This window comes from Cicer arietinum, chromosome 3 (genome assembly GCF_000331145.2).
Source record: "Cicer arietinum cultivar CDC Frontier isolate Library 1 chromosome 3, Cicar.CDCFrontier_v2.0, whole genome shotgun sequence".
Taxonomy (NCBI): Eukaryota; Viridiplantae; Streptophyta; class Magnoliopsida; order Fabales; family Fabaceae; genus Cicer; species Cicer arietinum.
The window spans coordinates 65,249,179-65,264,340 of NC_021162.2; the positions used below are offsets into that span (position 1 = coordinate 65,249,179).

Here is a 15,162-nt window from a genome sequence, read left to right on the forward strand (position 1 = left end):
TGTGTGTGTGTGTGTGTGTGTGTGTGTGTGTGTGTGTGTGTGTGTGTGTGTGTGTGTGTGTGTGTGTGTGTATTAAATATTAAATATACCTTAAAAAATGTTTGTTTTTATTTTTATTTTTAATTAAAAAAGTGTAGAATCATTGAGATGATGCAAATTTGAAAAAGAATAATGAATAGAGTATTATGATAAAGGACAGTATTGGAAGATATTTATTACCAATTATAAAATTTTCTCTTTTCTTTTGGAGTTCTAAACTGGCTATGGACGTAATTTGTTGCAGCCACCGTTAATTGTATTTAGCCATAATAATGGAGTGTTATTTGAGAATCATATTAATGGCCAAATACACGTGAGAATGTTATATTTAAATTTTGAATTAGAAAATATATGTAATTTTTTATGAAAAAATTAAAATTAAATAATTTTTTGGTCATATATATATTTATATTTTGTTTTTAGTTTCTTTAACATTCTTTAAATAGTGGTTTTCCAAATATTTAGAATGTATATATTTACATTTTTAAATGAATTTTTGAAAGCATATTTAAAATATTATAAAAATATCCTATTTAAAATAAAACTATTAATTTTGTATTTATTTTCCACATTAATGAGATAACGTTGAAATGTAGTGATATAGTTATAGCTATAATTATTAATGATATTCATTTAGTAGTTGGTTTTTGAGGTGTTAAATTTGGAGAGATTGATTGTTTATTAAGAATTATAAATAAATAAAATTATAAAATCAATTATGTGTACGGGTGAGACTCATTTAAGCACACCCATTTAAGCACTTAAATATAAATATTTTAAAATCCTCCACATTAGAACATTCTATTTTTGATATGTTAAAAAAACTTTAATGAATACACCACAACCTGATCCGGGCCGGGCCGGCCGGGCAGCGCACGTGGTGGTCCGTTTGCTTGTGTTCTCCCTCCTTCACAAAATTGCGGTGTCCCTTGGGGCCGAACTCAATTGTGAAACTAACTCCTTATAAATGTCATAAATGAGTGTGTTCCCTCCAATGTGGGACTTATCATTTTTCAATTCACACCTTAAAAGCCATCATCAATGCCATTTATCTTTCATCATTTCCAACATATCTAATAAACACTCGTTTCCTCCACCTCCAGCAGCTAAACAAAAAATTATTAAATGAGTCTCACTAACAATTTTATATCATCGCATTTTAACACCACACATTTATTTTATCAGAACATAATAAGTAAAGCTCATTAAAAAGGAAAAAAAAAAAGTATTTATATTGTCACCATTCTTAATAACCACTAAAAAGTTTAATTATTTACAATGCAGATGTCTGTTTAGCTTGGTGTTCAATTTTGTCTTGATTGATGACAGGAACTAATTAAGTTGGAATAAGTTATCAATTGAGTCCCATGAAAGTTGAAAAGCGAGCCAAAGGTATTCTTTTGAAATGCTTTCAGAACATGTCATCTAATTAATTAGCCTAAATAGCTTCATAATTTAGCTACAACAATCTGCATGTTGGAGAGCGTCCTTTAGACTTCAAAAATAAGTTAAATTATCATTTTAGTTTTTGAACGTATTGAATGTTTTTATTTTGATTTTTAATTTAGTAAAAAATTTAAATTAGTTATTAAAATATTAGTTAATTTAATCTTTGATGTTATAATGATAATAAATTATTTTAACAATAAATTATATTTTTCAGAAATTTTTATAATAATAATTTCTATTTTTCAAATAATATTTTAATAATTATTATATTAATTTAAAATTTTAACTAAATTATATATATAAAAAAGGATACTTTACACTTCCAAAAATTAGGATATTTGTTTATCTTAAAAAATATAAAGCAACCAAAACAGTGCACTAACTAAACACAAAGGTCTCATCAGTCATCAGCAGTGGCTTCTTTTGATAAGAATTCACTTTAGTACTTGATTTGAAACCAGTGGGTTCATCTTCTCATGTCATATGTAGTTTTCCTTCCTCTTTGAGCAAATCAACCTGAGATAACATTTGATGACCTGTCTCTTTTTGACCAAAAGCGAAATTATTACAAGGAAAGAATATAACAGAGGCGAAACCAGACCAGACCAAAAGATGAATCCACACCTTAAAAAAATGACGGACGTGCAATAATTAATAACATGTACACTATACATTGTGATGACTGAAATGATTGATGGTTAATTAGAATTAATTCATTGAGATATAGTTTTCTATATTCAATAAAATTAAACTTATTAAAAATAATTTTTATATAAATTATGTATGGACAAAATATTTACCATTGTTCAACAGTTAAAAAAATATTCTTTTATGAATTAAATAAGTAAAAAAAAATATGTCATTTCATTAGGAATTAGTAGTGTATTTTTTGAACATATTTTATTTAAAAATTTGAAGAATTTTTTTTACATTGATTATAATTTTTTTTTATAAATTATATACGAAACAAATGTTTTTCATTGGTTATTTAGTTAAAAGATTATTTTTCAAAATTAATTAACTAAAAGACAAATATATAGCAATGTCTGGTAAATATCTTCTAAATAAAAATTTGAAGAAAACTGAAACACAATAATTATAATTTACCATATAAATCTTATACGAAATAAATATTTGTCACTCGTAATTAGTTAAAGGAGATATATGTACACTTTTAGTATTTTTTTTTTTGAATATATCTTTTCAATAAAATTTTAAAGAAAAATATAATACACTAATTATAATTTACTATACAAGTTATACATAAAGATAAATATTTTTCAATGGTATGGAAGTTAAATAATGACCTTTCATAAATCAATTGTAGTAAAATCATTATAATTTATTATATAAACCATACACGAGATCAATATTTTTAAGGTTAAATAACACACACGATCCCTTAACTTAATTTAAGTTAACGTTTTACTTTTATATTTTTTTTCTTCCGATTTAGTCATTTATTTTAATTTTAAGTGACAATTTGATCTTTTATGTTTTAAAATGTCAACAATGTTATTCTTGTTTTTTTTTTTACAAAATATTCATCAAAAATTTTAAATAAAACCCATAAAATTAATCATCATCTTCTATATAATGCAATTTCATCAAATGCATACCTCAAATATTCAAATAAACTCATATTTTCATCTCTAACAACATCAAATAAAGAATGAAAATATGAGTTTATTTAAAAATTTAATTTACAGAACTAAAATCAAAATGAAATATATTTGCAAGGACAAAAAATATATTTAAACCTTTGATTAATTAGTAAAAATAAAAATATGTATTTTATTAATTAGTAGTGTGTTTCTTGAATGTCTTTTACATAAAAAGTTGAAGAAATTATAGTTTTCTTCATAAATGATACACAAGACAAATATTTATCGCCGATTAATAAGCTAAAAGTTTGTTTTTGACAAATCAAATAGTTAAAAGATAAATATGCAAAAGTCGACTTTTTTTTTAATGTATAAAAGTAATCTTTAAATTTTTTTATTTAAGAATCAACATATCAAAATATTTTAATTTTTGAATGTCATGTAGAAGCTCCCTTTATATAATTGTGTCGTTATCAAAATTAAAGATGTTATTTGTTATTATAAGAAAAATTTCAAGTTTTATTTCTATTCAACTAAAGACTTTAATCTTTTTCCAACAAGCACCTCCACTTTTGATTATATAACGATGGTCAATATAAATAAATAAAAATTATTCGACAAAAATTGATATATTTTAATCTAAAAATAAAAATTACGATATATTTACTTTAAAAAGTATTAAGGAACAACGAAAAACATACAACAGAAGAAATGAACATTAAAAAACATATATATTATAAAGAAGGTTCACAAGCGAAGGGTGAGGTCAAGATCGACATGGTGATGAGAAGCATGAAGCAGTTGAGGAGGTGGAGCATTGTGAGCATGGGGCTGAAAAGGAAGATGATGTTGTAATTGAGGGTTGGGGTGGGTGTAGGTTATGAGAGAAGAAGTTGTAGTTGTAGTTGTAGTTGTAGTTGTAGGTGGTAGTGAAAAGTTGTTGTTGATTGATCTCCTTGCAGCTGCTCTCTCGAGTTTGTGTGCGTTTTGGTGGCCACCAAGAGCTTGAGAAGAGTAGAACTTGCGTTGGCAGAACTGGCATTCAAAGCTTCGTGTTATTGTTGAACAATTATGTTTTGCACTTTCTCTTGAAACCATGTCGTAGAATATGTATTCTCCCATCTCATGCATGCGTATCACATACCATTCACCACTCATTTCAACTGTTAAATCACCTCATCACCTAGCTCTTATATAAAATAACGCGGGGATTTTTATCTCCACGTTTTAATAAATAACATGTTTGATGCATAACGTTAGCTTTTAATATTTTTTTAGAATTAATGTGCCAAAAAACATATAATAATTGATGTTACATAGACGCAGGTTTCTATTATTACTATTAGTAAAGTAAATAGTCATTTTAATCTTACAAGTTTTTGTCGGCATGTTAGTTATTATTACTTTTTCTGTTGTTGTATTTTTTCACTTCGATCATATGTAGTGATGTAGTGAAATTTTATTTTTCTCCCATAAATTAAACAAAAGGAAATGCTAACATGTGTAACTATGACACTTGTTAGTATGAAAGATAAAAAATTTGTATTGAAAATTGTAAATTTTTTATTTTACAAAAGTTATGCATTCTATTTTTTTTTTTAAATATAGTTATTATTTGTGAAATCTTTAAAATGTGTCACAAAAATCCATGTTAGCAAGACCCATTACACGAGTAAAAGAAAAAGCAAAATCCATTAGATAAATAAGATATGGTTTAATTGTAATTTTGGTCCCTTATTTTAGCTGAATAATAGTCCCTCATTTTATTTCTCTCCAGTTTTGGTCATCAAACACAATTTTGGTAAAAAACTTGATGAAATGTCATTTTTTTAAGCCACATCATACCATTTATGATCATAGATTTTAGGTACAATTATTGCACCACAAGATCTTAATGCATTGTGTGGCTTAAATAAGCTTAAAAAAATGTCACTTCATTAAATTTTGAATCAAAATTCTGTTTGAGGACTAAAATTGGGGATAAATAAAATAGGGAGATTATTTTCGTGATTCAACTAAAATAAGAGGATCAGACCTGCAATTAAGTCAATAAAATATGTTATAGTATTCACTAAAAAATAACTTAACTAATTAATATTGAACTTTTGATTTCAATTTGTAAAAATATGTCTCGTATTGTTTTTCAACAACCATTTTGAGTCATTTTTTTAATAAGCAAATAAATATCATTAAAATACAAAGGATATGCAAACTCTTACTGCGAAAAAAAAGGTCCAAACCAATAACAGATAAACTCTAATTATCTTTTATGAAAGATTGCAAAACATCTTTCAAATCAAGTGCTTAAAAGTCGAAAAAAAAAAACACATTATAACAATCATTTTCAGTCTAATTTACTCTCATATAAATAAATAGTTTACGGTCCTTTCAATTTATTTGAGCTAAAGATTGAATGAATAAATGACTAAAAGAACAAGGGTTCAAACCCTAGGAAAAAAAGAAAAAATATTAACCTAATTAATATATTAATATTTGGTTAATAAAAAAGAGTTTATAGATAGTTTTTTATTCTCTATAAAATTTTAAAATTTTGTTAGTCTCAATAAAAAAGTTACAATTTTTGAATTCATTATTCCAAAAGTCATTTTTACTTTTACTTGAATGAAACATATTTACTTGTCCTTTAATTTTTAAATTTTTAAACAATGTTTCACAAGTATGTATAAATCATTATACTAAGTTTTTTCACAAAATTTTACCTTTTTAATTTTGAAATAATCTAAATATAAATTTTTTAACCGCTATCAATTTGACGAAGATAAAAGTAATTAAAGGCTAAATCTAAAAATCGCATTTTGAAATATTTTTTGATGAATAAACTTTTTATAATGATATAAACATATTTATAAAAAAAATATTCAAAAAATATATATAGTAACATTTCAATACAGATTAATTTTATAAAAATTAAAAAATATAATTTTTCTACAAATATTAAATACGAAAAAATTAAAAGTTTATTTAAGCTTAAAATTAGAAAAATATGAAAAGATATATAATGGAACTTTTGGAGGGCAGGGTGGGAAATAAGAAAACGTGGGAAGGAGAATCTAGAGAAGTGACGTGAGTGATATGCAGCGTGGGAGTGGGAGGGAGCACTTTCTCACTAGCCAGTACTACTACTTGTCCTCTGCCTTCACCCTCTTCTGGATTTCATTGCATTGCAATTTGCATGCAGTTAATTAGTGGCAACAAATGCGGGAAAGAGCCATTCATAGAGTTTGCTTCTCATTCTGAAACCGCACACAAACCCACCTTTTACTCTCTCACCCTTTCATTTTGCGACAACACATCGATTAAGGTTACTATACTGTCATTTCATTTCTCTACAGCTCACATATATGTAAGCTACGCTAGCTGCTCTCCACTCCACCTCAGGACACCTCGTGTGAGATATTTTTAAAATATTGATAAATATATGTATGTAAATTGGTGTTAATTGACATGATTTAGTGGTTGGTTCAATTGGTTGTGTTCTCAATGTGAATCAGATATGTTTTGAGTTCAATTCTACTATTGAATATAATGCATCTAAGTCATATCCTAGCATTTTTGCTTTTAAATGGCATAATTCTTTTTTTTTTAACCATCTTAGTATACCTCTCAATTTTCCTTTGTTGCATCCATGTAAATAATTTTCATCATTAATGATAAAATTAAATGTTTTTATAGTACCATGCATTCCCTTCATGCATTAAAAATTGTTTTCAAAGTATCATACAATATTTATAATTATTCATTTTTATGTAGGTGCGTTAGAGAACTATTGATTTCTAAGCTAGGTTGTGGATATCTCTTTAAAAAGGGGTCCGAGGAATCAAGGCTAAAGAAAAATCTGAGTGTGAAAGCCAAAAAGCCTTAGGTTGACAGTTTAAGAAGACTTTGTAACTTGTTGGAGCTTAATCACCGATTAACCTTTACTAAGAAATATGGAAAGATTATTGATTTATTGGATGTGGACGTACAAATAGAGGCTATTACCTCTTTGGCTCAATTCTACTACTCTCATTTGTGGTGTTTCACCTTTCAAGACTTCCAACTTGCGCCTACTTTGAGGGTGTCTACGTCAGACTACTGCTTGAGTTGCTCGTCGAATTTCTTGTTTCACCACTTTCTTCTTCAATATGATCATCACTTTAATCTTCAATGATACCATCACACCATTTTAATATATCTCCCTTGATTTCTTTGTTTGTCCTACCCCAGTCCCCGTTTTCTTCTTTTTCAAAAATTACATCCCTGCTGATGATAATTTTCTTCGAAACTGGATCACATAATCTCCATGCTTTTGACTCTTCCCTGACTCCTAAAAAAAAATGCATGTTTTGCTCTTATCATCCAACTTGCTCCTTTTTTGCTCTGGCACATGGACGTGCTACACCTTCTTCTGGTGTTGTATTTTGAACTGTTGTTATTGGACATCGATTTTGAATGTGCACACACCATCACACAACATCAGGCCAGAAAGTTTTGGGAACTTGTTTCTCCTTTAGCATGGATCGAACAACATTCATAATTGTTCTATTCTTCCTTTCGGCAACTCTGTCCTGTTAGGGGGTATAGGTTGCTGTCAATCGCCTAATCATGCCTTGTGATCAACAAAATTCTCCAAACTCATTTGAGTTGAACTCATCACCCCTGTCTGTCCTCAAACATGTTATGTATGCCTTTGCCTCCTTTTCAACACAAGCCTTGAAGTTTCTGAATGTGACAAAATCTTATGATTTTTCATGGATGAAACAGACCCAAGTTTTACGAGTAAAGCCATCAATAAAACTTAAGATGTACCTTTTGTTGTTGCTAGAAGTTGACGTGATAGGACCACATATGTCTGAATGGATTAGCTGAAACGGTTTTGATGCCCTCTAAAGCTTTTCTTGGGTATAAGCTCTGTATGTTGCTTGCCAGTCAAACATGTGGTGCATATCTTCTCCGAAGGCTTCAACAAAGGTAAACCAATTACCATCTTGTTGATAGACAACATTCTCAATCCCTTGTGATTCAAATGCCCAAACCAGCAGTGCCACATGTGAGCTTCTTTATCAACCACTCCTTCAGTCTTTAGGCACATAAAGCTCTTTGTTTCCATGGAGGCTAACACAAAGAACATTTGATTCCCACTCATATCAATTTGCATAATCAAACCTCTCTTAGGATGAAACACTTTGCAAGTCCCATTTTAAATCAAAATAGCTAATCCCTTCTCTTGAAGTTGTCCCAAGCTTAATAAATTGTTTTCAAGCTCAATAATATAGTAAACAACATTAATCACCTGAATTATGCCATTCACTTCCACTCTTATGCTTCATTTGCAACCATTGCCATTGGTGTGTCATTCCCAAGTTTTATTGTTCGACTAAACTCTTCTTCTAGATCAAGGAACCATTCTTTGTTCCCGGTCATGTGATTACTGCCTCTTGAGTCGAGGAAACACACCTTGTCCCTCTTTGTTTCATGATGCTCTACATATGACATCAACAAAAGCTCATCTTCTTCTTCTAACTCAACATAATTTGCTTTCTTTTCTCAGTCAGGGCATTCATATCGAAAGTGTCCCAACCTATGATATTTGAAACACTCAATAATTTCTTTTCCTAGAGGTTGTCTTCCTCTTCCTCGACCATTTCCTCCTCTGAACGCGCTTTGACCTTTACTTTTGTCTGCTCTGTCTTCATATGCCACTTTCAACATATGATCATCTTCATGATAGCCTTGCATCCTTTGTTCTTGAACTAACAAACTTCCGTGCAATTCATCGATGCTTAACGTACTTAAATCATTTGAATCCTCTATTGAGCATACAACATAATTGAATTTGGGAGTCAAAGATCTAAGTACCTTAATGACCACTGTATTCGGCTCTATTGTCTCGCCATTTAACTTCATTTTGTTTAGTGTAGACAAGGTTCGACCCAAGTAACTGTCTACCTTTTCTCCTTCTTTCACGGTGAGAATCTCGAACTCTCTTCTTAGTACTTGAAGTTGAGCTCTTTTCACCTTAGTGGATCCTTGATACTTCTGCTTCATTGAATTCCAGATTGCCTTTGATGTCCATTTGTCGAGAATTATCTCTAGAATTTGTCTATCTATTGCTTAGAATAGATAGTTTTTGACCTTGAAATCTTTGAGTTTGGCTTTCTTCACCATCTTCCTCTATGCCTCATTTACTAATGACGTCCCAATTGTCGGTGTCGGGATTCCTTCATCCACCAGACTCCACATCTCATTACTTCTTAAAAAGTTCTACATCGTCATCGCCCAAGAATTGTAATGGCCATCGATTATTGGGATGAAGTGTTGCAGAAGCTTCTTCGATGTTGACATTTTGCTCTCTCTCTCTCTGTTTCACTCACACCTTTTCACATAATCAGGACCTTTACAAAGCTATGATACTAATTGTTAAAACTCATAGACTAATATAGCCAACTAAAAGGAATATATATTATTATTGAACGATAGCAACCTAACGCTATATATATCCAATACAAAATGACTGAGAAAATAAATAGCTAACCACATCTAACAGCCCTATAATGTAGTGAAAAGAATCAAAGCAGTAAACAAACTCCTAAAGAATTGGTCTCCCTAAATACTAGGAATTATATTGAACAAACTAAAAAACAAACAAAGATTAAGTCTATCAGTGAATGCATTCATTATACTCAAGTGGTTTGGAGAAATTCACAAAGTGTTGGATATGGCAAAGTAAGATGTGATAATGGAGACACTTTCATTACTTACAACTATTCTCCCCCTGATAACTATGTCAACCAAAGACCATATTAACCGCATCATTCATTTTGTTTCCAACATCACTTCAATGATGATACAAACAAATTAAATGAATCTTATATATCAAATAATAAAAAAATCCAGGAAAACGTGCATATTAAATTCCTAACTACTCGTAATTTTATAGTATTTAGTTGTTAAAGTTTTTCAATTATAAAATAATGTACATCATGTTTGATATTGATGATATATATTAATCTCTCCAAATAATGTTAAGTACGAATGATTGTAACTGTTGAGAACTATTAAGCTAAATAAACTATACAACTAAAATATAGATAAAATTGCGAATAAAGATAATTTGTTTGGTTGATTTCTATTTTCTGTACAAGTAGTCTTCATACAAGAAAAAAAAAAAAGAACATGATATCAACTATACAACTAAACATATAAATAAAATTGCGAGTAAAGATAATTTGTTCGGTTGATTTCTATTTTCTGTATAAATAGTCTTTATAGAGAAGAAAAAAAAGAACATGATATCTTATTGACCCTTGTGGCCTAAAAATGACCGACTAATGTTAATCACCTAAACTCGCAGGTATTGTGTGAAAATGAGAAAGTTATCTGATATATATGACACCCTTAAATTTAACCTTATTTTTTACTTCTATTTTGCGGCATTTTCTAACACTAAAATAATTATTTCATTTTTTTTATTATTTATCACCTAACCTATGAGATAGTATAGATACACGTTGAAAACTTTTTATATACTCACGTCAAAAACTCTAATACATAGTAACTACATTTACACGATATTTAATTAATATCATAATATTGTAAAATATTCCAAAAAAACATATTTTTTTCCATAAAACCTTCATTTCTAAATACAAAAATTTGTTTACTAGATCAAGAACATTAAGAAATTTGCTATAGTATTAAAATTTTTACACTTATTATTTTTACAAGTCAAACCTTCAAAAGAAAATTAATTTTTCTTTGGTTCTTTTTAAAAAGCCAAAATTTATAATAATAATAATAATAATAATAATTATAATAATAATAATAATAATAATAATAATAATAATAGTTATTATTTTTCAGCTTTTGAGTCATACGTAATAAATAACCTTAATTATCTATATTTTGGACAAAAAGAATAACCATTTTAATTTGCAAAATTTGACGTAATAAAAAATCCCTATAAATACATCACAATAGTTAAAACATTTTTCATCAAACACAAATTAGTTAATACAGTAAGAAAAAATGGGTTCATTTTCTGCATTGTGTGTGTTGGGCTTATCACTCATTATGATGGGTCACATTGCACATGCCCAAGACTTAGAATCAGATGCAGACTACGTTAACGCACACAACATAGCAAGATCCAACGTTAGTATTAGGGTTCCACTTCCAAATGTGGTTTGGGACGATTATCTTGGTCATTTTGCGCGTGTCTAATGCCTATCAGCGCACAAATTGTAAATTGATACACTCTGGTGATAATAGTTTCGGCGAAAATATCTTTGTGAGCGATCGCGACATCAACAGCACGGACGCAGTGAAATTGTGGGTGGATCAGAAACGATATTATGATTCATCTCGTAACAAATGTGTTGGTGGTGAATGTCACCAATATACTCAAATTGTTTGGAGAAAATCAGTAAGTATTGGATGTTACAAAGTAAAATGTAAAAATGGAGGCACATTTGTTATTTGCTATTATGCTCCCCGTGGCAACATTTTTGGTAACTTTCTTTACTTGGAATCACTTAAACATTGTGTCATAATTCATGTGGTACATCTTCAGACACACTAATTCCAAGAGGTTGAAAATCAATTTTTTCAATAGTTGTATATTTCTTACATATGTGAACAACAATGATTATTAATTTAGTTTGAATTATAAATTATAATACTTAGTTTGAAAATTTATACATCCTCTTCAAAGCTATAGCAATCAAAAAACTGGATTGAAAAATAATTTTATTGTGCAAATTAATTAGTTAATTATATAAGTTAACTACAATAGTTAGTTATACTAATTTTATATTATTCATTGGCGGAATAAGTCTTATATATTACTTGATATATTTGAACAATTCTTTTATTATTATTCAGTGTATCTTTTTTACTATTTTTCTCTCATTTTATAATTTCAATCTAGAATTATAATATGATATCAGATGTATTTATGTAGTACTATAATTTTGTCCGACAAATTAAAAATAATTTCAATAAGAATAAGTAATAGTATGTTTAATAAACATTTTGCACTAAGTCTAAAACTATCGTTTTATAAATCTGGTCCAATTTGGAGTTTATATGTGTTTTTGTAATATTACGTTTAATACAAAATAAAATAATTAATTAAAAAAAAGGTTTTCGTGGTGAAAAGAGTCTTTTCTCCTTTCTTTCCTTTCTCTATTTTTTTTTTTATATTTTTGTTTTTAGCTTAATAAATGTATTATTTTCACCGTTTGAATACTTAATCAAAAAGACTAGCCAATTATTTCGTTAATTGTTTAGGATTGCATAATTTTCGTTAAAAAACAATGAAAAATCTATAACTCAATGCTATTTCATGGACACATTTATCACTTAAACCTATAAATTAAGAATGAAAATATTTAATTAGGCAAATACTTTTGACTACAAAAAAAAAAAAAACAGCAGAAAAATAGAGAGGGTAAAGAATAGAAGAGAAACAACGTACCAGAGAAAGAAATTACAAAATATAAAATATTTTTAAATCTCTTAAATATTAATATTATACATGTATATATATATATATATATATATATATATATATATATAAAAAAACAGCAGAAAAATAGAGAGGGTAAAGAATAGAAGAGAAACAACGTACCAGAGAAAGAAATTACAAAATATAAAATATTTTTAAATCTCTTAAATATTAATATTATACATGTATATATATATATATATATATATATATATATATATATAATATCTTTTTTATTATCATAGTATATATACAAAAAAAATAAATCATGTTCATGATCTTGTTAGGTTTATTTATTTATTTCTCTTTCCTTCTTCAATATTCAATATTATTAACGGTAAACTCAAAATGAATGATGGTCGACCGTCGCCACAGTTGGATTTCTTCTTCGCCACAGTTGGATTGATCCTAAAAATTTAATAATATTATTAAATTTTTGAATACAAAGTGAGTTTATTTTTGATAGTTTGATTTAATATGAAATTTTTGACGCTTTCACCTTTAACAAAAGTTTCGAAATGAATATTGTCTGAACATTCAAATTTTAAAATAAGGATTTTGCGAAAGTTTCAAAAACTAAATTTTCGAAACGTAGCTTTACATTTTGAAACTTTTGATAAAGATGAAAGTTTCAAAAAATTTAAATTTTACTCAAATTTTTGAAATGTAAATTTTGTTTCACAATAATTAAAATATTTTTTTTTTAATATTGTAATATTGAGTTTTGAAAGATTCAAAGTGAATAAAATTTTCGAAGAGTCTCAAATTCCTATTTCAAAACTTGATAGCAACTTTCAAAATTTCTGGAATTTCTTTATGTCGAAAATTTTATATTGTTCGAAAATTTCAATAATTAAAAAAAAAAACTAAAAGATCATGTTTCAAATGTTTAAATTAATCAAGAAGTTCGATAAAAACTTACTTGTTTGCTTTAAAAGTTTCAAAAATTCTATAAAATTTGTCAAAGTTTTGAAAGTGTGAGTGAAAAGTGAGAAGAAAAAAATTAAAAATTTTATATATAATAAAAAAGATAAAATAGTCTTTTTAAGTATATTGGAGGATGGGAGGTATATATGAGGGAATGAAAAATAGAAAACTGGCTAAACTTTTTGCCAATCTAAATACCAAAAATGTCTAATATAAAATCTATAAAAATGAACAAAAAATTGTATAAAAGTATAATTTATTCAAAATATTATTTCATAATAAATAATTGTAAGCATATGCATTTCTCTTGCCTTATGAATATTAGACAAATATACAATATTTTTCATTAAGATGCAATTTGGTTGATTTCATTGAAGGGGTGTGATGCATCCAACTTAATTGAATCAATGCCGGGAAAGGAATCAGAAAAAGATGCAACACCAAACAAAAGCGTAAGAGGATACCAAATAATAGAGGAAATCAAATTTTTTTAGAAAAAGTATGTCCATCAACGGTTTCATTTGCCGACATAACATCTTTAGCGACAAGAGATTTCATTGTTTTAGCTGGAGAACCAAATTACAAAGTCCCAACCGGAAGACGCGGTGGATTAATAATATCAACTCTTGAGGAAATAAACATTCCATCGCCAAGATCTTCTATTTCAGATGCATTAAAATCTTTTAATTCAAAAGGCATGGCATTGAAAGAAATAGTTACCCTTTTAAGAGCACACGCCGTTGGATTCACTCATTGTAATTTCATTAGAAATAGGCTTAGTAATCATTCTTCAATGGAACCTAGTTTTAGAAACAAGTTGGTTGGCTTGTGTAATATGCAAGGTAACCCAAAGGTGTTTTTGGATCAAAACACTTATTGGTGTTTGATAATCAACTTTATAATCAAATATTTTTGGAGAGAGGAGTATTGGCTTTTGATCAACAATTCGCTTCGGATTCGGTGACGAAAGAGGTTGTGATGAGATTTACTCGAAATGAGGAGAGTTTTATGGAGAGATTTGTTGATGCTATGGTAAAGATGACCTTTTCTGCTAGTTTACAATATGGAGGTAAGTTTGTGAGGGATTTGGTTTTGAATTACATAGGGGGTACTGGGCATGTGGTTCATGGAATTGATGTCGACAAATGGAGTAATTTTGAAGGACTTAGGTTATGATACCTCAAAGTATACTTAAAATTAAATAGAAAATTAGTGCAAGTCGTGCTATCCAGATTACAATTATGTACCATATTTGAAACCTTAAAAGAATCTATGACATTTCATACATATTTTTCAACCTTCCTTTTTTTGCAAAATAAAATTAAATAGAAAATTAGTGCAAGCCATGTTGTCCAGATTACAATTTTGTATCATTTTTGAAACCTTAAATTTTTTTATGAATATTCATACATATTTTTCAACCTTCCTTTCTTTGCCATCAAAATTAAATAGAAAATTAGTGCAAGCCATGTTGTCCATATTACAATTTTGTACCACTTTTGAAACCTTAAAAAAATTTATGAATGATCATACATATTTTTCAACATTCCTTTCTTTGCGCTCAAAATTAAATATAAAATTAGTGCAACTCATGTCCAGATTATAATTTTGTACCATTTTTGAAACCTTAAAAGA

The 15,162-nt window shown here is 28.1% G+C and overlaps 2 protein-coding genes and 2 pseudogenes across 2 annotated transcripts; 2 read left to right on the plus strand and 2 right to left on the minus strand.

Moving 5' to 3' along the window:
- Positions 1-3,839: 3,839 nt before the first annotated feature.
- Positions 3,840-4,250, minus strand: LOC101512387 (uncharacterized). Its single transcript, XM_004493289.4, has one exon. The coding sequence runs from the start codon at positions 4,248-4,250 to the stop codon at positions 3,840-3,842; it is 411 nt and encodes a 136-aa protein (XP_004493346.1).
- A 4,389-nt stretch (positions 4,251-8,639) lies between these two features.
- On the minus strand, positions 8,640-9,140 carry LOC101512701 (uncharacterized). The gene has a single exon (XM_004493290.1). It carries the CDS (start codon positions 9,138-9,140, stop codon positions 8,640-8,642), a length of 501 nt encoding a protein of 166 aa, XP_004493347.1.
- A 1,980-nt stretch (positions 9,141-11,120) lies between these two features.
- LOC101513021 (pathogenesis-related protein 1-like) lies at positions 11,121-11,673 on the plus strand (annotated as a pseudogene).
- A 1,275-nt stretch (positions 11,674-12,948) lies between these two features.
- LOC140918615 (peroxidase 44-like) lies at positions 12,949-14,791 on the plus strand (annotated as a pseudogene).
- Positions 14,792-15,162: the final 371 nt, after the last annotated feature.

Coding starts and splice junctions, on each gene's coding strand:
- LOC101512387 (XM_004493289.4), bottom strand. CDS start 4,250: ATGAGTGGTGAATGGTATGTGATACGCATGCATGAGATGGGAGAATAC.
- LOC101512701 (XM_004493290.1), bottom strand. CDS start 9,140: ATGAAGCAGAAGTATCAAGGATCCACTAAGGTGAAAAGAGCTCAACTT.